Raw genomic sequence first — 25520 nt, forward strand, 5'->3', positions numbered from 1 at the left:
TTCTTTACACTAAATTATGTTGTCTTTTGGTAATCTACTCTGTTCCCAAATCCTCAAGCACATTAACTTGTCCAAATTTATTCACTGAAAGGGACTCTAAATCTCAACTACTCCAGGACCGGAACTCTCAAAACATGGCCTATATCGTGAGACAAGACTACCTTTATACAATTTATACATTTATACAATGAAAGTGATTATCCTTTTCCTATTTCCATGAGTGGATATATTTTAAGGTAAAAAAATTTAAAGGCCCAATTTGTGTTTCGTGATAATAACATTATTACCATTATTAATTATTTAAAGATGTTTTACAAGGGCAAGTGAAATTTCAATGCAAGTACCTCAGAGGTTTTTTCTAATCACATTGGAAAAACCAATTTTTACATTATCAGTCTTCTGGTTTCACAAAGTTTAGCAGATAAACATGTTTCTCTGTACTTTCCTAAAATAACCAATAAAATGACAAAGGACAACAAAACAAGAGAGGAGACAATGAAGTTGAAAAGATCAACTAGTGGAAACACACAGACCAGAGAAAGCTGAAATCTAAGGCTAAGAGAAGGAAGCCACAACAAGGTGATCGGCACCACAGAACCCTAGAAAGCATCAGGACTTTTATCTCTGAAGACCAGTGTGCTTAGTGAGCGTGAATACAGAATTTGTTTTTGATTTGTGTAAAACACTTTTTAACTTCCAAATTCATGTTCTCTATAATTTGCAAAGCTGAGATTCCCATGCTTTCAGAACAGTGGCATCCAGGCTTCTAGTCAGATCATGCTCAAAATTGTGCAATGACTATTTTACTCTGAGTAAAAACCAAAATCCTTATAATATCCTACCAAAGCCTTCCATGATCTGTCTCCTCTTTTCCTCTCCAACTTTATCTTCTACTATTCTACTCCTCCCTCCTTCACTCACTCTGCTTCCAAGGGCTTCCTTGATGTTCCTCAAACAAGCCAGACACACTCTCGGCTGTTCCCTTTGTTTGGAACATTCTTCCTCCAAATATCTGCATGGCCAATTCCCTCACTTACTTCAAATCTTTCACTTATGAGACCTTATTTAAAATTGCAATATGCCCAATTGCCTTAAAATTGATCCCCCTTACCCTACTCTATTTTTCCCTTCATAAAACTTATCTTTTAACATACTATATAATTTGCTTATGTTCATAGTTGACTGTCACTCCAATAGAATATAAGCCCTTAAATGCCAGGGATCTTGTCTTTGTTCACTGAATTATCCCAAATGCCTAAAACAGTGACTGGCACATAGTAGGTGCTCAGTAAATACTTGCTAAATGAATACATGAAATCTAAAAGCCACACAGGATTGAGATGTTGTGCTTGCATTAATAACCCTAAAATACAGCATCTTGTACTTTGAAATAAACCATCTTTATTCATTAGCAAGTAATACTGCTGCCACTGCTTATCTGTCTTGAGTACTAAGACAAAAAATTGCTAAGGGAGGTAAGATTTGGAAGCAATTAAGGTATTTGCTAGCTTATAAATTCTTTGAATGATAGGGATATCATACCTTATTATCTATTCACCAATGCCCAGCACTAGAAGCACTCTCTACTCTACCCTATAAACTAAGGTTGAAACAGAGGCCATCAAAAGAATAACTGTTTTCCAAACATGCTATCCAATATCAGATATGTCACTGTTATTCCCAATATACCCCAGATTTACCCCTAAAACTAAAATCTTAAGTCTACAAAAACTTTCTTCCTTGGGAAGACACAACTGTCTAACACAACTGTCAACGGTGATATGTTTTACAATTAATTGTTAAAATAGCTCTTTTCTATAAATGAATAAACATTTATTTCTTAAGAATAGTTTTGTACCTCACCACACCAGACCCTAAATAACTGTTTGCTAAATTGTCTATCAGATACTAACATAAATCTTTTCAAAACAGTATTTCCATCTGCTTTGACATGTATTCTATTTAATACTTAACCTCATAAGAGCAAACGGAGGGTATGCTCTCTGACTTTGATGTGGAACTTATGTATAAAGAAATGGTTTCCTGAGGTCACAGAGTGGGAGAATTAGGGCTGGAAAGATTTTAAGTATTCATGTTCACATAATATTCATAGGGGAAAAGTATAAGAACCCACTACCCCTCCCCCCACCAACCGGAAAAACACTATTACTTCGTGTAGAGGTGAATAAAATAACTCTGTTTTTCATATTAAGTTGTCTTCCGGCAGAAGCATTAAAAGGACCAATCCTACTGCACAGGGCTACAGTAAGAATAAATATGAGTAAACCAAATGCAATGCCTAAAGACGACTTTTTGTTATTTTATTGAATGGTTCTCATAGACATTGAGATATGCAAAGAATTTAAATGTAGTCAATAATATCAAGAGTATCACGTCACAATAAATTAAAAGATAGAAATTATTTACATTACAATCCTCCTATATTTAAAACTGATAAAAAAATTAGAAATAAAAATTGTGATTTTTAAGAGATGCCAGATTAAAAACTCAAGTTATCATTTCGTCACTATCCGATTATATAGTATACATATACTTTTGTGAATAGGAACATCATCTCTCTTTTTCTAAGAGGAATTTTCACATATAGCCAAACAGTTAACTACAGAGATAGTTTCAATCTGATATAAAGCTAAATACAGACAAACGGAAAGAGGATTAGGTACAGCCATGAACAGAAAGTTTTGCAAAGCCCAAAGCAAATCAAAATTACCTTTTTATTATTCATTAATTATATCTCCTTCCTTTTACTATGACAACAGTAACATACTATCCTAAAATGTACTTGTAGAGAATTTAATATGGCCTTTGGTAGCATATGCCTTTATTCAATAACAATTCTTCCACACAAGTTATAACAATATTTTAGGACTGACAATTATAAGGAGGTAAGCTATAGAAGGTAATGTTAAGGAACAAATGATTTTAATAAATCTCAAAAATCCTCTTTTTTAATGGTACCTTCTCCAGTACCATCTCCAATATTCAGAATCAATCCTTAAATTGAGTCAAGCTAGCTGTCAAAAGTATAGCTTTATTGCATTAAAATAAGAAATCAAGTAAGAGACTTACTTAAATGAAAAGATTTAGAATACAGTAAATCAAAACAAGTTCATTACATCATAGACTGCTATGAAACAAAGTAATCAGAAACTATCTTTTATAGATCAAATAATGCATTCTATAACTATATAAATACAATAAAAGTCTGGTATATCACACCAATACAACATAGGAGCTAGTTATACTGATGAAAATTATAGTTACAATATCATGATATATCCTTACTACTGAACAAGACATAAGAACTATGCTCAAGTACAGTTCTTTCCTTGCTCAGGGTTTAGAAAGGTTTCCCTCTGAATCAGAATAGCAGACTATTGTAAACAATCACAAATTCTACTAAAACTAAGTGTTAAACCCTTGAAAAAAGATATTAAAAAACAACTTCAATGTTTCTTGGCAGAAATTTTGCTGTCTTTAAAACGTATAAGGTCTTAAGTCACTATTCTGAAATAGATACTATCATTAACTAGTAGAGAAACTAAAAATAATTAGAAACAAAAAGAAGATAAAGGTATTTGCCACAGATGTGTATATCCTGTATGTGGGATATGCTACATTCCATCCCCAACCTTTCTCTCTTTCCAACTAAATTCTAACAAATTAGAAAAGGAATTTTGCTTTAAAGAAGCTGCTAAAAAATCTGGTATCAAGTGCCACACTTGGAAGTCTAAGAATAAGGGAGGTGCTTAGAAATGATGAATTCTATTACTCTGTACTAGTTAGGCAACCATCACCATCTAAAAGTGATTAGAAAATTCAAGAGTATTGCTTTCTTTCATTTATCCACCTATTATGAAAGCATAGTGCCACCATTTAACAGCAATCAGTGGAACACTTCATTTATTTATACCAAATAGAAATTGAGTTTTCACTTAACATAAATAAAACAAAGGTCTAAATTTCTCCTCCATCATTTTCTAAAAAGGCACACATCTGTAAAGTCAACTATTACAAAGAAACTATTTTTTTATTTCTACTGACACATTCTTGCCCCTCTTTGCATTCTGTATCTACTGTTTTGTCGCCTAAGCTTCAGACACATGATCACAACTGCCTGATGGAATCTGTCTAAGCAGGCACCTCAAACTGAATTCACAATTTTACTATATGTGTTACATGCACATAGCTAAAAGTCATATAGTATACGAAGGGATAGGTGAAATATGTAAATTTCCCAATCCCTCTCCTTCAAGGTAACAATGGCTTGTTTATACTACCTAATTAGGGTGGGGGAAAAAACTATGCATTACTGCCATGTATGTATGTATATATCATGTACCTCGTTCCTAAACTTTATAATATATCCCAGGATCTTCCCATATCAATGTACACAGACTTCCTTTGCTTTTTTAAGGGAATATGCCATTATCACTTAGACAGCCTTTACTTCTCTAACAAGACCTTACTTTCATAAGGTACAACAACAGTTACTTCAAGGTACTTCTATTTTTGAAACGCTACTTTAAAAAAATCATAAAACTTCAGTTTAAAATTTAGTCTAAAGTGGGTAAAAAGGGTAGTAGAGAAGTCTTCAAATCTGTTTTTCCCTATCTTTCTTTTTCACGAAATAAATATGCTCGTCTTTAACTCTCCTGTTACTCCCCTACTTTATCATTCAACTGGCTGTAAAGTTCTTCAGTCTACTCGACAACATCTATAAAACTCATACTTCCCTATTACTTCTTTCTAATTTCCTAGTGAGGGCCCTGTATCACCCCATGTCTGAGCTATTCAAACAGATGTCCACACTAATCTTCTTTCATACACATACAGCCCTTCATTTCAACAACCTTTCAATAAAGCTACTTGATTAATATTTCTAAAATCCTTATCTTCCAAAACCCTGTTATTTCATCTACCTCAAAAAACTCTCAACAGTGCCCCTATCATCTCAAGGAAAATATATAAGCTCATAAATAATATTTTGCCATTCCATTATATAGCCCTTCCCCACTCTTCAGGTCTCATTTCTCACCACAAATACCAAACTACTAAGCAGCACCCTATAATCTATCCATACCAAACTACATCAGGTTTCTGGATATCCATAAATGAAATGAAGACTCAGGATCTCCATCCCTACTGTATTTTATATATACCTCTATTAGAGAATTTAATGTTATTTTCCATTAGACTACAATTTCATTTAGGGCCAGGACCAAATTTATTTTATACCGTAACAGTGCCTTACAGCATCTTGCACATTAGAGAAACTTGAGTTTTATTCAAACTGATAAAATCTATCTTTGAGGAATATGAATTTAAGGATAACCTCCCTAAGAAAGGAGAAAATGTAGGAGTTGTAACAGCCCTCTAATTAACCTCATTAGAATTAACTGCTGTACATTTAAATACACTTTCAAAACTCAAAGTATGGAAAAAGATAATAGAAATTTACAATGACTGGGTAATATGAATTCACAAATTTACTTATATAAAACAAACCAGGCTTCTGAATGGATTACTCTATGACTAGAAAAGTGTTTGATCATACTATATCTTTAAAACTATAGTATGCTTCTATAAAGTATTTAAGAAGATGGCTTAAACACCATCAAGAGAGCATAACAGTAATTCACAGAATTTATTTTAATGACAGGGGACCATTATCTGACTTTGTCAACTGGCTCTGCCACTTATAAGGAGATGACTGATCCTCATGAGATCCTTTATCTCAAGTAATATTAACAGCAGGTACCTGAATTACTAAGTTATTCCAACAAGATCCTTTTAACTGTGAAAGGAAAACCTTTTGTTTTAGCATAATACAAACAATGAAGACCACAAGTCAGGTATTATACTGTGGTCTGGGGGGCTAAAATAGTATGGGGGATCTCCCTATGAAACTAATCAGTAAACATGTTTGGCCTATTTTATAACTTATTCTAGAGTTCAAATTTCTGTTACAAGTTATTTGTGACATTAAAGCGCCTTAACGCTATTAACATTTTGGGCTGGATAATTCTCTGTTGTGGGGGACTGTCCTATATATTACAGGATATTTAGCAGCGTCCATGGCCTCTACCTACCAGACACCTGTAGCACAGCCCCAGTTTGTGACAACCAAAAATGTGTCTAGACATGGCCAAATATCACCCGGGGTGTGTGTGTGGTGGAGGGAAGGGGGAGATAAGAAATCTGCCTGAGAACTAATGCCGTAGAATAGTAACTCCAGGAAAAGGATAGAACCATTCAGATGATTAAAACATAAAATCAAAAAACTTCTAACCTACCAAGAATAGAACAATTATATTCCATAAATGTTTCTTATTTCACATAGCAGCTAAGCCTCTGATGGTTGACTTCTTGTGATATTTACCATGTTCTAATTTACTGTTACAACACAAAAATGAGAATTCTATCTAAAAGTGAATTATGACACAGTACACATTTTAGTAACTAGCATAACCAAAACAATACTCACATGAGACACAGAATTAAAAAAAACCCTTTTATTTGGTCTTTTTTCTCCTTTTTATGAGGCAGAAAAAATGGTGACCAGAACAGGCAGAAGCATGTTATTTCCTTAATTTACACAATCATGACCCAGCACCATTCTACTCTGTGTGCTACCGTTCTAATTATGCTTCTTCTTTCTCATTCTTATTCCATGAGAAAAATGTCAAATAATTTTAGAACAGATTCTAAGGTTAAGCTGTATTAACTTCTAAGAAACTTTCATTTCACTTACAGATGCTCATGCGCACAAGCAACCAATACACTTATTTAAAGTTATGGCTATTCTTGGATCTTATGAACATAATCTGCCCATAAAAACTCACTCTTGAAGTTTTTAAAACTGAAAATATTCACTACATTTTTACATACATTAAATAAGAAAATATAACCTAGAAAGAAAACAAGTTTTAAAATCATAAAGTAATCTAGGGCCATACTGTTGTTTCATTAATCTAAACATTTGCCGAATGTCAACTATGTGCTTAGGATTGTTCTAGGGATGTGGATGTGTGTGTGTGTTTATGTGGGAGGAACACAGCAGTAAACAAGACAGTTCTTGCCCTCATAAAGCTTACATTCTAATAGGAAAAAAAAATACTAACAAATACATAATATAATTTCAGATAATGATACATATAAGGGAGAAAATGAAAGCAGTGTACAGGATAGGTAGTGATTTAGGGAGTGAGGAGAGGTCACAGTTTAGATAGAATGGTCAGGGAAATACCTCCTGAGAAGGTAACTTTTGAGCAGGACCGAATAAGGCCTGTTCCCCGAATCTGCAACGCAATTCTAAAGGCCATGAGGAATGAGGGTGACTTTTTGAAGGAATAGCAAGAAAGCTGGTGTGGCTAAATCAGGAAGCAAATAGGAGAGTAGTAAACAAGAGTGAAGAACCAGCTAGGCAGGAGACTATGTAGAATCTTTCAAATGAGGAAAAAGGGTTTGGATTTTATTCTAAGTATAAAGGGAAACGACTGAAGGGTCTTAAGCAAACAAGTAACATAATATTTAACTTACAATGATCACTCTGACTGCTATGTAGAGAACACATGCGAAGGAGAAGTACAGAAATAAGGAGACCAACAGTAGTTTCAGGCAAGAGTTGAGGCTAGCTTAGACTTTTATATTACACCCAGCACAGATAAGATTAGGATCTTTTTAAGACTTGTTTCTAAGACATCATTTGCTTTCTGGAGACCCATTAACTACTAAATAAGCTAGTTGTTTTCCATGATAGTTAGGGTATCCTGAAGTCCCTCAATTTCAAATCTATATTAATTTTAATTAAAAAAGATCATACCAGAATAATTTTAAGATTCAAAGTGCTACATGAAGCACCTAGGTTTGTCTATTAAAATAATAATCAAGGAATTTTAAAAGAGAATAAATCTCTAACAGTAGGGAAAATGAGAAAGAGGCCAAAAATGGACCATATTTTACTTACTCTCAGGGAAGCTCAAAAATCAATGAAAAGCAGCAGAGCAAGTTCACAGCCTAGAATATGCAAGAGAGGGCTACAGGCAAACTATATAACAATAGGAGAGCCAAACTGCCTAGAAAACCAGAGAAAATCTGCACATATATCTCTAGATAGAAATGAAAAACAAGAGTTAAAAAATGGAGGAACAGGAAGGGTTCCTTTTCTTAGAAAAATGAATAAGCTATACGGTGAATACCCAAAATCTGGCATCCTCTTCATTCTGGAATTTTAGGCATGAGGCCTCCCCTCTAAAACATCCCCTACCCCTTGATCATAAAGCAACATGTCTGGAACTGATACATAGTATGTACTAATACTTATTGAATGAGTAAGGCCTGCCAATCAACAAGGCTCTGCCTATATACACAAAATTTCCAATGAGCTCCTGCATTCTGTCATTCTAAAATGTGTATGGAGAAACAATAATTATAAGAAATACAATGAGAAGCAGCACAGTAAAGAAAAAGACCAAAATAAAACAAGTAATTCTAAAGAAAAAAAAATTACAAGACATTAAACAAGAAGGGGATGGTATTAAAAAAAAAGTTTAGAAATGAAAAACCATGAGAAACAAATATTAAGACTTCAATAAAGGGCTAGAAAAAAAGCTGAGGAATCCCCTCAGAATACAGAGAAAAAAAGACAGATGGAAAATGAGAGAAAATATAGAAGCTCAACATCTGAATTACAGAGGTTACACAGAGAATGGAAAAAAACAAAACAAAACGGAGATATTATCCAAGAAAAAGAGAATTTCCCAGTAGCAGGATAAAAGAAACTTCAAGCTGAACCAGCCCTCCTCAAATGCCCAGTACAAGGACTGAACAAAAGATCACTATACCTATACATATTCTTGTGAAATTTCAAAATTTTAAGCTCAAGAGAAGATTCTAAAAGCTTTCATCGAAAACGGATTGATAGAGAAGGAAATGTAATCTCTGCACTCTACTTGGCCTTGCATTGATAAACAGGCAGACAGTTTTAATGAATATAATGGTGTTTTCTTGGTTGATTTCCACCTTTTAGAAAAATCTTTAGATAAAAATGCAAAAGGCTCATGGGACAGACTAGAAATGTAATCAGAACAACAAAGAAAGTAAAGGAAGATCTGAAAAAAAGCCTACTTCTGCCCAAAGTATGTCATACATAAGGTAGACAAAGAAGGCAAGCCACAGAATGAAGATATTTGTAGCACATATAACTAATATAAGATTAATAGCCAGAATATGCAAAGAATAAATCAGGAAAAGAAAAACGGACTAAAAAATATGATGTATAGGCAATTCACAGAAAAGGAAATCTAAATGTCTAGTAAACATTGTAAATGATGCTTAACCTCACTAGGAATCTGGAAAACGTGTATTAAGACAGTAAGATGTCATTCTGCAGGCAACAGATCAGCCAAATTACAAGTTTCATAATACCAAGTACTGAGGAAAATGTGGAGCAACAGTCATTCTCATACTCTGCTGGTTGATGAGGGTGTAAACTGATATAGTTTGAGGAGCAACATGGGAACAACCCTTAATGTACATACCCCATGGCCCAGCAATTCCACTTTTAGATGTATTCCCTATCTTAAACAAGTGCATAAGGAAATGTGTACAAAAAAGTTCACTGCTATATCCTTTATAATTGTGAAAAACTGAAAATAACTAACATGTCCATCTTCAAGAGAGTAGATAAACAAATTATGATATCTCTACAACAAAGAAATACTATAAAGCAATTAAAATGAATTAACTAGAGCTACATGTATAAAAACATGTATAGAAATGATAAATACCAAATTCAGGACAGTGGAAGGAAGAATGGAGGAAGAAAAATAGTACACAGGAGTTCTAATTGTATGCAAAATCCTTAAGTTGGTTGATGGACCAACTTAAATCCTTAAGTTGGTTGATGGATAAGTATTATTATTTTCTCCACTTTTTTGTGACTAAAATATTTCATAATAAAGAGGTTCCCTGAGGAAAAAACACAGTAAAGAAATTATGCAAAATTAATACTCAAAGGATTTATTACTGTAAATCCTACCCTGAAACGAATTTTTGAGTCCTAATATTAAGAACTTACATCATTTCCACCCTTAAATTATAATAGTGACTATTAAAAGAAAATACATACTCTGTAACTGATGTTACACTTTCCTGTCCAAAAGGTCCAACTGGATCATCCTTGAATTTATCATTTGGAAGTTGAGGTGGTAAAAACTCTATATCTTTTTTCTTTGGGACCTTGTAATACTTCCAGGCTATATTAGCTTCATCTTCTTCCAAGTTTACTGCTGTACCAATATATATTGTAGGTTCTACAGCTTCCTGGAACTGAGCTGGGAAAGACTGGGATAAACTATCTATCCTATCTTCCATTGGTTTAGAAGGAACCAACGGATCCGGTGTTGGCATTTGATAAAAATGTTGACTTTGAGGAGTTGAAGGTGTTTTAGTCACTCCTTCATCAACCACATCACATGGGTGAGGACTAAGTGGGGGTGGTTGAGGTGAATTCGTCATTTCAGTGCCGTGCATCTGAGGAGTCTTTGCTACATCATTAGTTCGAATGTTTGAAAATCTTGCTTGACTGTCTGGAGCAGAGATCACAAGTCTTTGGCTGGCTGAATCTGTGTCCATGCCAACATCATCGCTAACAGATACACGATGGTGAAAAGGAGTCAAGGGGCGTTTCTGTGGTTTTTCACTCTTTTCTTGCTTTTCATTGGTCTTGTGCTTAGGAAGTACTTGTTGTTGCTGACTTAAAGATGGTGCCTGTCCTTGTTGTCCAGGATTTCTTGGTTTGACACTTTTGTGCCTGAAAAGTTAACAGAAAGGTTTAATATTTATAGTATCACTACCATATCAAAGTACACAAGTTAACACTATTAGATATTTCAGATATCATTTGTTTTTCATATACAATCCTAAAAGTAAAATAATCTGAGGGTATAAGGAAAAAAATGGTTTCTTTAGTAACCTAAAACTAAAAGCATACAAAAAGATTCATAAAAGCCAATTCTCAACATCTCATTTAACAGCTATGTGAGCAGATGCCAAAGACGGTTTGCCTTATATAATCTAAATGCCTTAGTATCTGAACAAATATAGCAGTAAGATTCTAGTTATTTTAAGATAAAAAGGTCTGAAATTTATTCATTTATGAATATACCTGATATTTCACAGTTAGTAATTATTATAAATCAATGGCTTGGCTGAGCTCAGTCATTACCTACAATCCTACAGCAACTGACTAGAAAACTTATTCTACTGGACTGAAATAAGATCAGTCTGGATAGCACTGGAATTGACTGATTGATGGGCCCCACACCATACCTACCTTCCTTCTCCCAAGGCTTACCACTACAGAAAGAATCAGCTGACTGGAAAAGAAAAAGAAAATGCCTAAAAGAATTCTTTCCTCATAATGTGAAGCAATTCTAAACTGAAGAACTTAACACTATATACCTAAAAATCTAATAATTTTGTTCAGAGTTTAAGATTTCTTTCAGTGTAGTAAAAATACAGTGCACTTCTCAACTGATACTGATGTATATAGAACATTTTTTTAAACTAAAACTGGAAAAAATGTGTAGAAATATGGAGTTAAAGCATTCAATATGCATTAGGTTTTTTTAGTTTTCTTTTTAAATTTATTTTATTAATGCTTTTGTTATATCAGAGATAACTAGAAAGAGTATTAAAAAGCAGTGGCAGGCACTTTTTCAAAGAACCTTTTCTATTGAGGAAACATGCTGAGACACTCTTTTGTAGAGAGCCTGGCACATCTTTTTGTGCAAGGGGAAAAAAAAGCATGAAAGTTATCAAAGAAAACAGGAGTTATGTCAAAAGGACACAGGAGAAATCTACCATTACCCTGATACCAAAATCAAAGACATTATAAGAAAAGGAAATCACAGATTAATATCCCTCAAGAACACAGATGTAAATCTTAACAAAATACTAGCAATCTAGTAATATATAAAAAGATGATATATCATGACCAAAAGAGATTTGTCCCAGGAATTTAAGGTATAACCTTCAAAAGAAAAAAATCAGTATTATTTATTATATCAACAGAATAAAAGAGAAAACCATATCTCTTAATAAATATAGAAAAATATATGACAAAACTCAACATCTATTCATATAAAAAGACTCAGGGAGCAAGGAAGAGAACTTAATCTGATAGAAGACATCTATGAAAGACTACAACTAATATCACACTTAATGATGGAAGACTGAATAATTTCTCTAAGACTGGGAACAAAGCAAGAATATTAACTCAACATTTCTATTCAACAATTTTATTGAAAGTTTTAGCCAATGCAATAAGTCAAGAAAAAGAAAGAGATTAGAGATTTCAAAGGAAGAAGAAAAACTGCCTTTATTCATAGTAAACATGATTAGAAACTTTACAATGAAGGGGTCAGGCTGATTACCACCTTCTCAATCTTAACATTATTAAAAGTGGGACAATAAGACATCTGTCTCTTCTGATGTGACACATTACAAAGCAATCCAGCACCATCTATGAAGTTTTCTCGCCAAAAATATTGAAACTGAATCTAATCAAAAGCCTCTAGATCAGCACTGTCCAACAGAACTTTCTGTGAGGATGGAAATGTGCTATACATGGCTACTGAGGACTTGAAATGTGGCAAGCGTAATTGGGGAATTGAATTTTTAAACCAATTATTTTAAATAGCCACTGGTGGTTACTAACACAGCTAGTATTAGACAGCACAGCTCTAGAGCTACTTTCCATGTACAGAAATGCAAGGGATAAAGGAAGAAGTTAACACTAAAAGAACAAGTTAAAATACACGACAAATTGAAAAATCCAGAATGTGGGACATTCTAAAGGACAACTGACCTAGTTTCTCCAACTAAGCCAATGTTATAAAAAGGGGGTAGAGGATTACAAGAGAGACCTAGAAGATTTAACAACCAAATGTATACTCCTTGTTTGGATCCTAGTCAAACAAACTACAAAAAGATACTTCTGAGACAAATCTGTAGAGGATTATCAGATGATAACAAGAAAATACTGTTCATTAGGTGTGATAATAGAATTACAGTATGTAAGAAAATATTAACATTCTTTAGAGTTGCACACTGAAGTAGGAATGAAATGATGATATTTAAGATTTTCTTTAAAAATCTTCAGCAAGAGTGAAGTATAGGCGACCGGTCAAATGAAGTATTATATCTTCACAGTATTATGGAGTATTATGAACTTAAAAGAAAAAACAGTGTGTGCTAACATGGAAAGATATCAAAAAGTTTCAAAAAAAGTTTCAGAACAGTATACATAGCATGATTCCATCTGTGTGAAATAAAGCAAACAGGCAGATCTACACACATACATATGAGGGAGAACTGGTAATTTTTAATTTTATATTTGTGTCCATTGTTTAAATTTTTAAATAGCAATTTAAAACCAAACCAAAAAATAATTTAATAAAGGAATTGGTCATTAAAAACAAACAGCGGGGGAGGGGCCGGCCCGGTGGCGCAAGCGGTTAAGTGCGCGCGCTCCGCTGCGGCGGCCCGGGGTTTGCTGGTTCGGATCCTGGGCGCGCACCGACGCACTGCTTGGCAAGCCATGCTGTGGCGGCGTCCCATATAAAGTGGAGGAAGATGGGCACAGATGTTAGCCCAGGGCCGTCTTCCTCAGCAAAAAAAAAGAGGAGGATTGGCGGATGTTAGCACAGGGCTGATCTCCTCACAAAAAAAAAAAAAAAAAAAAACAAAACAAAACAAACAGCGGGGGGGGCCGGCCCTGTGGCTTGGTGGTTAAGTGCGCGCGCTGCGATGCTGGTGGCCCGGGTTCGGATCCCGGGTGCGCATCGAGGCACCACTTCTCCGTTCATTCTGAGGCCAAGTCCCACATACAGCAACTAGAAGGATGTGCAGCTACGACATACAACTATCCACTGGGGCTTTGGGGGGAAAAAATAAATAAAATCTTTAAAAAAAAAAAAAAACAAACAGCGGGGCTGGCCCAGTGGGCACAGCAGTTAAGTGCGTGCGCTCCGCTTTGGCGGCCCAAGGGTTTGCAGGTTCGGATTCCGGGCGCGCACCGATCTACTGCTTGTCAAAGCCACGCCGTGGCGGCGTCCCATATAAAGTAGAGGAAGATGGGCACAGATGTTAGCCCAGGGCCAATCTTTCTCAGCAAAAAGAGAAGGCTTGGCATCAGATGTTAGCTCAGGGCTGATCTTCCTGACAAAAAAAACAGCAAGTTGTACCCAATGTAGGAATAACCCCTTCTCTGACCATCTTTTCCTCTGAATATTTTCAACAACAAGGACCACATTACCTTATAAGAAAATGCATCTCATCATCAAATAGCTCCAGTTGTTAGAAAATAATTTATGTGAATAGAAACTTGCCTTTTCTGTATCTTCCAGTCATTATTCCTAATTCTAACTCTTATTTCTAAAACTGTGCTGTCCAACAATGGTATCCACAAGTCACATGTGGCTACTAGGCACTTGAAATGTGGTTAGTCCAAATTGAGATGCGCTGTTAAGTGTAAAATACACACCAGTTTTTGAAGATATGTTATGAAAAAGAGAATGCCAAATATCTCATCAATGTTTTATACTGACTATGTCAAAATAATCATTTTAAATAAGCCAAGTTCAATAAAATATATTAAAATTTTAAAAAATCTTCAGTAAGAGATCTACATGAAGCAAATGTAGTAAGTGATTATGGATGGTTGATATACAGGAGTTCATTGTCCAAATCTCTTACTTTTATGCATGTTTGAAATTTTTTGTAACAGAACAAGGTAGCACTAAAAAGCTAAAAAAAAAAAATAGTAACATGGAAAATAACTGGAGCAAGATTAAAGTGTTCCAAAGTACTTGTTTGTTCCATAAACAGAACAGAGACATTGATTAACTTCAGACTTTAAGGACAGCAAACACAATAAATCTTTAATTCAATTAACAAAAGAACTAAAATATAATACCTAACTTCTAAGCCAGCTGAAGAAAGGAAAAAAGAAAGACAGTCAACAATAACAGCAGGAAAGGGTAAGGAAAGCAAAGAAAAAAAAGAAAAAAGAAAAAGAAGGTAGGAATAAGTACATATCATGACAGTATCATTTATTATTCAAATATTTTAGTGGCTACTACAAAAGTTCTCCAAGTATGGTCCATGAACTTTTTCAGGGGTTTTACGGGATTCAAAACCATTTTCATAACAGCACCAATACACTAGTTGCCTTCTTCATTATGTTGATATTTACAATGATGGTGTAAAAGCAACGGACAGGACAACTGCTGGCAACCGAACATGAATCAAGGCAGTAGTACTAATTATTATTAGTAGTAGTCACTGTTTTCTTCACTACCATTCATCTAGTTTGTTTTAGGCCAGTTTCACTTAAGAACGTTCTTCATGAAGACAGTAAAAACGATTAACTTTTATTAAATCTCAATCCTTGCAGTCACAGCTTTTTATATTCTACACAAAGAAATAGGAAGTACACATAAAGCACTTCTGCTACATATCAAAGTACAATGGCTGCTTTCAGGAAAAATACTTGCATAACTGCTTGAGATACAAGCTGAACTAGCCACTTTTTTCATTGAACACCATCTTTATTTCAAAAAACAAATGAGTGACTAATAAACTATGGTTATCCAGATTTGGTTATTTGGCAGACTTCGTTATCTGGTTCTCAAAAATGAACAAAATGAGTTTGTCATTTTAAGGAAGAACAAATGATAAAATCTGAGCTTTTAAGCAAGATTTAGAATTTGGAAAATTATATCTGCTACAGTGAGCTTGACAGCTTTCCAATATATAAAAAGTTTTTCTGAAGAGATCGTTGGTGATATTAATGAATACAATTTTTTGATACTGTAATAACAAAACGTGCCAACATTCAGAAGATCTGCATAACTCAATGAACTGGTGTTTTTCAAATGATCAATGTATGATGTTACAAAATCATGCATACGTAAAAGATCCATTCAGTTATTAGTGAAGTACAAGAATTTCATTAATATGGCTTCCGATTCCACATTAAGACTAACCTTTAAGAAACTACCACTTGTCAAATTTTGGTATAATATCAAAGACTATCCAATTATCTGAAAAAGCTATTAAAATACTCTTCCCCTTTCCAACGGCACAGCACATGAGGCTGCATTTTCTTCGTATACTTCAATCAAGACAATATACAACAGAAGATTGAATGCAGAAGCAGATGAGAATCCAGCTACCTTCTATTAAGCTCAACATCGAAGACGTTTGCAAAGCTGTAAGACAATGCCACTCGTAATTTTTTTTGGAAAATATAGTTGATACCTATAAAAGTATTTTATTCATGTTAATATGTACTGAGTTTATTATTTTTTAATAAATTAAGTAGTGCTTCAAAATTTCTCTAAAATAGACATAACGTACAAAAATAAAAGCACTTTGGGGTTTTCAATAATTTTTAAGAGTGTAAATGAGTTCTGAGACCAAAAGTTTAAGAATTGGTCCAATTATGCAAGGCACTAAGGAGAAGCTGGATCTGCAATAATCTGATGTAAACTACTTGGTTATACTCCAAGTATACAAGAGATGTGAAAAGTAAACAGCCACCCATTCACTTATCCTTCTATAAAAACAGGAAACTATTAATTCGGGCTATATACTAATAGCAGTGGCTCTCTAAAATTTTGCTAAGATTAAATGACAGCCCCTTTCCTTTCTTCTATATAGACCTTTTTCTAAAAGCTAGTCTTTTCTGGAGAAAACCGAATTTCATACTAGAACTCAAACAAGTTGGGGAATCTTTCTAAAAAAGAAGTTTGTCTTAAAAGTACAATTTTTTGTGCTTTCAGATTCTTTTTCCTATTGATTAAAGTTCCTAGTATTTTTTGTGTTTACATTTGAAATTTATTGTACTGCTTATTTACACAGCTTGCTAAGTGCTAATTTTCTTATGAACATTCCACCAGACTAAAGCCTAAAATCAATAAACGTGCAATATTTAATCTCATTAATAACTGAAAAATGCCAACTGAAACAATTTTATGCTTTTCACTTACTATAATGATAAATCATCTTAAAGACGGTTCTCAGATCAGTGAAAGCACAAGAAAAATCAGCACTCTTTATATACATAAAAAGTGGGAGTAAAATTGGTAGAATCTTTTTGAAGTCACAAGAAAAGTAAATAGCCTCCTCACCCACAACTCTCCATTGTATCACCCACCTAGTTTTACTTCCTTCCTAGCACTCATCACTCTTAAATTTTAAAAGGATTAAGAATTCTTCTTAAAAACAAATTAATTATCTGCCCCACTCCTATTAGAGTGCAGGCTTCATAGTAGCAGGAGCCTTGTTCACTAGTGTATCCTGAGACAGGACATCTCCTATCACACAGTAAGTGTTCAAAAAAATCTAATAAATGATAGTCACAGAAGTATTATTTTTTAAAAAGTAATCACAAACAAAAAACCTTTGGAACAAACCTATTTGTCCACCAAACCCAGAATAATTAAAAACATTATGGTACTTCCATTCAGTAAAATACCAAGAAGTTTTTTTAAACAATAAGGCAGATCTACAAGTAACTAGAATGGAAAGATCTAAAGCACATTTAAGTGAAAAAAATAAGCTGCCACATACATCAGTATTATTTTATTTATGTGTTGGGAGGAAAAACACATATACATACAAAATTACAAAAGAAATTGTGGAAAGATAATACCTAATTGGCAAGTAGTCCTTTCTAGGGAGAGGTAGTAGGATTTGGAAAGAGACAGAGAGTGATCAAGGGGAACTTTAACTTTACTTGTATAATTAAAATTTCTTAAAAATCATATATACTTGGGCCAGCCCTGTGGCTTAGCGGTTGGGTGCGCGCGCTCCGCTACCGGCGGCCCGGGTTCGGATCCCGGGCGTGCACCAACGCACCTTTTCTCCGGCCATGCTGAGGCCGCATCCCACATACAGCAACTAGAAGGATGTGCAATTATGATGTACAACTATCTACTGGGGCTTTGGGGGAAAAAAATAAATAAATAAAATTAAAAAAAAAAATCATATATACTTATTATATGACTATGCAATTTTTTTCAAATCAATTTCAAAGAGAAGCCAATATATCAGTCAGGGTCCAGTCCAGTCTTTCACACAGAGAAAATTTACTATAGAAAATCAATTACAAAAAACAGAGGAAAGTCAGGCAAACCAGAGACTAGTAACAACAGGGAGCTTCTATGACTTCTAGGATTGAAAGGACAATAAGATGAATTAGTCTTACCAGATCAAAGAAGCTTGGGATGGTACTAGAAACATAGCAGGACCTACCAAGTGGTAACTGGGACCACGAAAAAAGGGGTTGTTGGGGCCGGCCCGGTGGCGCAAGCGGTTAAGTGCGCGCACTCTGCTGCGGTGGCCCGGGGTTCGCCAGTTCGGATCCCGGGCGCACACCGAAGCACTGCTTGTTAAGCCATGCTGCGGTGGCGTCCTATATAAAGTAGAGGAAGTTGGGCACAGATGTTAGCCCAGGGCCAGTCTTCCTCAGCAAAAAAGAGGAGGATTGGCACTGGATGTTAGCTCAGGGCTGGTCTTCCTCACAAAAAAAAAAAAAAAAAAAAAAGGTTAATGGGACACAGAGTTGCTGCCTAAGAGGTGGGGAATACTCTAGCCTCTTCCCTCTTCTCATCAATCCATCTTCTGTTAGTGCCTTCCATTAGCCAAATTCAGAAAGCAAGCGAGCCTAATCTAATCATTATGTTGTATATATACCTTAAACTTATACAATGTTATTTGTCAATTATATCTCAATAAAGCTGGAAAAGAAACCAAGCACATGTAGAAAGCAAGGGAGCCTAGGAAATCTAATTAATGCAATACAGAACAGAGCACGGAAAACGGGATAGATTTGAGAGCAAACTGACTGACTAGCACAGTCAGTTATCAATGTGTGCCATACCTCCTATATTCTATGGTAGGAGAGGATACACACATATGGCAGCTCAAAGTCTGTTTCAAGCCTTATTTAAGAACTAAATAAGAACCAGATTTGGGGGGAGTAGAGGGGGAAACTGAAGCACAAAATGCAATAGTAAACAAAAAAAAAAGTAAATGATTAGAAACACTGTCTTTACTAGAGGGGTGATTTTTTTTTTTTTGGTGAGGAAGATTAGCGCTGAGCTAACATCTGCTGCCAATCCTCCTCTTTTTTTGCTAAGGAAGACTGGCCCTGGGCTAACGTCCATGCCCATCTGCCACAGCACAGCTCAATAAGCGGTACACAGGTCCGCACCCAGGGTCGCCGAAGCGAAGCACGTGAACTTAACCACTATGCTACTGGGCTGGCCCCTAGAGGAGTAAATTTACCAAAGCAAGTCTCGTGTATAGATTATACAAAATTTCATTATATCAAATCTCTATATGCCTGGGAGAAATTTCCGGAAATATGAGACCGTTTTTAAAAATAAAAGTTCAGCTTAGAGACCAATAATTTAAACTTAAACTTACGTTTACCAACACGCATTTTGAGTGTCTTCCTCTAAAACTATTTTACACAAATATACTTAAAACACACATCTTTCAAAAAGAATAAAGCAAGAATATAGGTTAGGAACTAAAAAAAGAAGAGCTGCTTGATAAAAATTCCAATATAGGGGAAGAAAAGCCTAATTTCATTTAAACATTCTATTGGTCTTAGACCAGAGACTGGCAAACTTTTTCTGTAAAGGACCAAATGGTAAATATGTTAGGCTCTAGGGGCCACACAGTCTGTGTCACAACTACTCTGTGAAAGCAGCCATAGTTAACATGTAAATGAACGGATGTGGCTCTGTTCCAATAAATCCTTATTTATGGACACTAAATTTTGAATTTCACATAATTTTCAGGTCACAAAATATTCTCCCTTTGTTTTTTTTAAACTATTTAAAAATGTAAAAATCACTTTCAGCTCCCAGGCCATACAAAACAGGCAGTGAGCCAAACTGAGCCAATGGATCATAGTCTGCGACCCCTGGTTTCAGATAATGTCATGGAGTCCTGCATTTCAAGACTAGGTTTGGGTTTCTTTTCCCCCCTAGGTGGGTGTGGTTTTTAACTATTTTAAACTGTTAAATAGGAGCTAATCGATCCATGTTTTTATTCCAATCTCTATCAACACCAGAAGCAACTTTTCAACAAGGTTGCCAGACTTTAAAAAATTATACAGTCTCTAATCCAAAGAATATATGTAAGAACATCTAATCTATGCAAAAACATACTAGAACACTTGAGAGTCTGTCACTGTATACAATCAAACAGAGCTAATGTAAGAAAAACCTTGGCCCTAACCTGCAAGCACTCCATTCCTTTGGCTCACATCCATGACAAAAAAGGGTGGCCAGCTATTTGCTCACAAGTTCTAGTTAGGGATGTCAGTGCCATTATTTGTTTGATTGCAAAAGCATATGATCTACCTTTAATTTGTAGAATAAAATAATAAACTCTATGCAATATAATCTTAACGCCTCTGATAATCAAATCTCATCAAAGGCCCCACTATATAAAATAAATACAACTACCTAAAGAATTACAAGTCTATCCATTCTTCTACCAATCTTTCAACCAATATGGTCTATTAGAAAGCTTGTATTTTTACAGTACCAGCTTTGGTTCCTTGTAGAATTGTATTTTCTGAATCTTAGTTCAGCATTTCACCTACAGCTTGCCCAAAGGGGTGTTATAAGAAATTGCTGCACAAAACCCAATACTGTATTTACTATAAAAAGATTGTGGAAATTTTTATCTAGTATACAATGTATCCTTTTTTTATGAGAACCCTTAGGACAGATTTCTCACGCATAGTGCCAACTATGAACACTTTTCTGAAGAGACTTGTGTGCTTTTTACCTTACAGATGCTATATATACCATAATCCAGTATTAAATTCTCTCTTATTTGGCTGCGAAAACAAGCTTTCAAAGTCCAACTCTGGTAACTGTATAAGAATTTAAGGCATACATTTGTATGTACTTCTATAATCAGCTCCAAATTACTGAATTTTTTCTCCTCAAATTTTTTTCTTTTGAAAAAGATCCTAACACACTATGTGTTTACAGAAGCTACTTCAAACAAAGTGAGGTATAAGTATTCAATAGCATAAGAAACTACCACACACACATATATACAGACATCAATCAACTGAAAAAGTATCTACCTCAAACAGCTGCAATTTGTTCTTTGTGTGGCTTCAACAAAATCCCAGGATGCTACTTTATCAGCTGTCTCTTCTTCACACAGACCACCTGATGAAGCGGAATACTTCCTCCTGAGATTTGAAATTACACAATTCTTTAGAATTCATAAAATTTTCTCAAACTTTGAGATGAATTAAAATTGAATTTTAAAACATCAATTTTTTGAGTTAAAGTCATACAAACGACTGTTTATACATTAAATATCTCCTATTCACACATAATTACCAGCATGCAATTTTTAAACTTGAAAATGAAAATACATACTTGTTCTGTGCTCTGTTCATATTGCATTCTTGCCAAACTCTATCCACCACATGATTTGCTAATTTTCTGGGTATTTTCCCACCATGGTGGCTAGTACTATCTGAGCTGAAGCCATCAGATACTGAAGACAATTTGACCCACTTCTGGGCAGACTGAGGATCAACTGAAAACAAACAAAAAAGAATAGGCTGTAGGAGAATAAAGATAGGTTTAAAGCAGCATTATTTTTCTTTTTATTATTAATTTGTAATACAACTTGCTCTAGCTATTTGGTAAGCCTACTTATATTTTGAGGCAAAAAGGTGTTACTTTACTCAAAATACAGAAAGCAAAAAATTTGAACAGGGTTGTGAACTGGATGGTAGTGTTATATCAATGTTGAACCTAACCTGAAGGATTAAATAGTAGTTATATAGAAAAGTGTCCTTAATTTGGGGAAATACATTGAGTACTTAGAGATGCTGGGGCATCATGTCTGCAGCTTGTTCGCAAGTGGTTCAGAAAAACAAATGATAATGAATGTGTACATATAGAGAAGGTGATGGAGAAAACGTTAACAGTTTGGGAATCTGTAAACTCTTCAAAAAGTTTGAAATTATTTCAAAATAGTTATTTTTTAAGTGTTTATTGTATTCAAAATAACAGATTTCTCACTAGAGCTAAGGAAACAAATTAGTACAATACCTGTTTGGACTTCCTCAGGAGATGTAGGTGGTGTAAGAGTAACTGAAGACATAGCAGGATCTCTTGTGGAAGCAGGCACTTGGTGGACACCCAAGCAAGAAGCTGAACAGTGAGACGATCCCACAGAGCTAGGAGTAGGAATGTCTGACTGAGGGACTAGAACAAAGCACGCTGGGTAGATCATTCGGACACCAGCTGAAAGGAAAAAAAATGGACAGAAAAATCTATTACTATTGTAATTGTAGTGGGATTAGTTTCACTTAAAAGTATTGTAATGGAAAAGTAGATACAATATGATCACATTTGTTTAAATAAAAATATATTTAATATATTTTTATAAATATATGCTCTTTTTGGCACAATATTTTTCTGGAAGAAACCACAAGAACCTGTTAGTAGCAGTTACCTTTGGTGAGAGAGACTTAGAAGAAAGCAGCTTTCTCTTTTCATTTTTGGATTTTTATAACCATGAATGTGTATTAGTTTCTTTTAAATCTTTATTTGCAAATCTGACCAACCATAATATGTATTACTTTTTAAAATTTATTTTAAGAGTTTAACAAAAGTAATCTGGGCACTAGAATTATAGACCTTTTTCTGTTTTCTTCTTTATATGTCTCTATTTAAAAAGCCTAATGCGTTTTGCTTCTGTTTTTGTCACAACTACTCTCGTAGTAATGTATTTATTGAAACTGAATATTGGTATTCTTTTTATTTAAAAAAAAAAAAACAACAAAACCTCAAATAAGGCAATCTTCATATATAACATTACCATATGATTCCATTAAACACACTGTTGCAGATTCTAATCCCAATTATTTGCTCAATTATACATTCCCCACACCTCCCATGACTCTCTAAGGGGGAGTACACATCTTCACCCTATTGTTAGGCTTGGCTGTGTCACTTGCTCTGGAATGTAAGTGCATGTGGATATATGCCACATCCCAACAGGAGCTTTAAATGTGCTTGCAGGATCAGTGCAGCCTCTCTTACTTCTGTCCTCCACCTTGACATTACCATGTCCCAAATACAGTTACCTTGTTCACCTGGGTCCCTGAATGAGAAGACATATAGAATACAGCCAATCTGAACAGATCTGTCCTGGGTAGAGCAGATCAAAGCCACAAGTTCTTTAGGTACATTTTCTGCCTTTCAAGTTATTGGAGGTGACAGTTTTACAAAATGTTAAAATACTACATAACACAGGTTGTCAACTTTCCAGCCTCCAAATATTATTCATTCACAATTATTTTCTTCCCACTTTTAGCAGGCTTCCCTCTACGTGGAATATATTTATCCACCCCAATGATTTTGGCTTGGCCATGTGACCATGGAGTGTGAGCAGATGTAACATACACCATAAACTAGCAGAAGTTTTAAATACACTTACATAGTAAGACTTGGTCCCTATTATTCCTCTGTTCTTGTAAGAACAGCATGTCCCAGACACTGGGTACTCCTTGAACCTAGGTTGCAGAATGAGAAGAAACAAGGAGCCAAACCACAACCAAGGAATGGATGAACAGGAAATAAGGAAGAAATACACGTTTGGTGTTGAAAGCCACTAAGGTATTGGAGTTATTACTCATAGCAAAATCTAACTAATACATACAATCACATATTTTCCCCTTATGATTAATACTCAGAATCCATACCAACAAGAACTTCTACTGCAGCTAAAGAATCATCTTCCCAATCCATATCTTCCTGTTTTTCTTCAGACATCTCCTTCAAGCAAGATGAGATAGGATAGAATTGTTTCCATTCACCAATCAATTTTTTTGTAGCTGAATCGGACATCTTGAATGCCTGTCCTGTGAGAGTGCCATTCAGTCCAAATGGGCTTAAGATAACTAGTAACCCAAAACAGACATCAAGTAAGTAACTAAAGACTGTTACACAAAATAAGATCACATTGAACAGTATGGCAAGTAATTATGCAATTCCAAAAAAGTAAGAAAGGAAACCCATAATGATCCTTCTAGAGAAAATCAATTTATTGTACCACATTATTGCGAAGATAAAGTGAAATACTGAGTTTAAACTTAAAATTTTGTCTACCCAAAAATCTCAGATGGATAAATTTCAACATGAACTAGGAATATCTGTATATCCTTAAACTTCTCTTGACTTCCACTAAGGAAAAGCAATCTGAGAAAAAACAACGTGTATATACACATCTAAGAACTTACTATGTACTGCTACACAAATTTCAAAAAAGCAAACATTAGGCTTAGAATTAAAAGAAGAACACACTGCCAGTCTTCAAAGCAAATCAGCAATCTTATAAAATATTTCCTCAAGTTCAACTATTTCCATGGTATAAATTATATCAAAAGTCCCTGTGTACCTATGTTAAAAATGGTGTATGTGACCTAACACACAAGATGACCTTGAAAACACAAACACATATATGCTAAACGCTATTTAAAAGAACACTTTAAAATATGCTACCATTCATGTACAAGAATTTTTTTCATAATATCTGTATCAAAAAACTTATTTCATTGACATAATACTCTAATGGGGAAGAAGAAAGTAAATTACATCAGAATCATCATTAGGCTAAAGATCAGGGGAAAATCTCATTAATCCCAAAATGTAAAATTACCAATTTCAATAAGAATTTTCTTGAAACAATAATAAAAGATCAAACACCTATGCCAATAAAAAAATCTACCTTGAAATGGGCTATTAGACTGTTGAGCAAGGCTGATATGCTCTTCACTAAGAAGGTATACAGGTTGATGTTGGTTAATTTCCACACTGGTACAAACATTGCTATCTCCATGCAAGAAAAAGGTGAAAGAGCAGGACAAGTGTTCACTAATAAAGAAGAAAAAGTTACACTTTAGTGATGATTAATAGCCAAAAAATAAGTTAACTTGCTTTTCTTTATTATGAAGTTATACCACAAAAATGCACAATTCTCTTTAACCAAGAAATTCTACTTCATTATCTGAAAGAAAAAAAAAAATCACAGATACGAGCAAAGATTTAGCTGTAAGAAATGTTCTTCACAGCACTGTTTATAGTAGAAAAAGCTGCAAATAGAGGAACCAGTTAAACAAGGTAGTTACACCCACACATACAATTATAATATAGCCACCAACATAAGTAAACGTGGGGGAGTGGGTTTAATGGAAAGGGTAGGCTACCAAAATAGTATAGTCTCAATTTTTTAAAATGAAGAAAAAAGAAAGGTTTCTTTAGTGAAAAAAGTCTAGGTGTGCAATAGAATTAAGGTTGACCTAATTTTTATTTTTATTTTCCCCTCTATATAAGAAATTAAATACAAATATATTTTCTCATTTTATT

General features: G+C 34.6%; 1 protein-coding gene across 2 annotated transcripts in view; it reads right to left on the reverse strand.

Annotated features, from left to right (window-relative positions):
• The window catches only part of MED13 (mediator complex subunit 13), a 96391-nt gene that overhangs the window by 41710 nt on the left and 29161 nt on the right, over positions 1 to 25520 (reverse strand). For both annotated transcript variants that reach the window (XM_058560494.1, XM_058560495.1), the window contains exons 4-9: positions 24883 to 25028; positions 23858 to 24055; positions 22200 to 22394; positions 21516 to 21678; positions 21212 to 21322; positions 10154 to 10837 (exon numbers count right to left, since the gene is read on the reverse strand). In XM_058560494.1, the coding sequence (XP_058416477.1) occupies positions 10154 to 10837; positions 21212 to 21322; positions 21516 to 21678; positions 22200 to 22394; positions 23858 to 24055; positions 24883 to 25028 (1497 nt within the window). The remainder of the gene's footprint in view (positions 1 to 10153; positions 10838 to 21211; positions 21323 to 21515; positions 21679 to 22199; positions 22395 to 23857; positions 24056 to 24882; positions 25029 to 25520) is intronic.

Source organism: Diceros bicornis, chromosome 18, assembly GCF_020826845.1.
Source record: "Diceros bicornis minor isolate mBicDic1 chromosome 18, mDicBic1.mat.cur, whole genome shotgun sequence".
Lineage (NCBI taxonomy): Eukaryota > Metazoa > Chordata > Mammalia > Perissodactyla > Rhinocerotidae > Diceros > Diceros bicornis.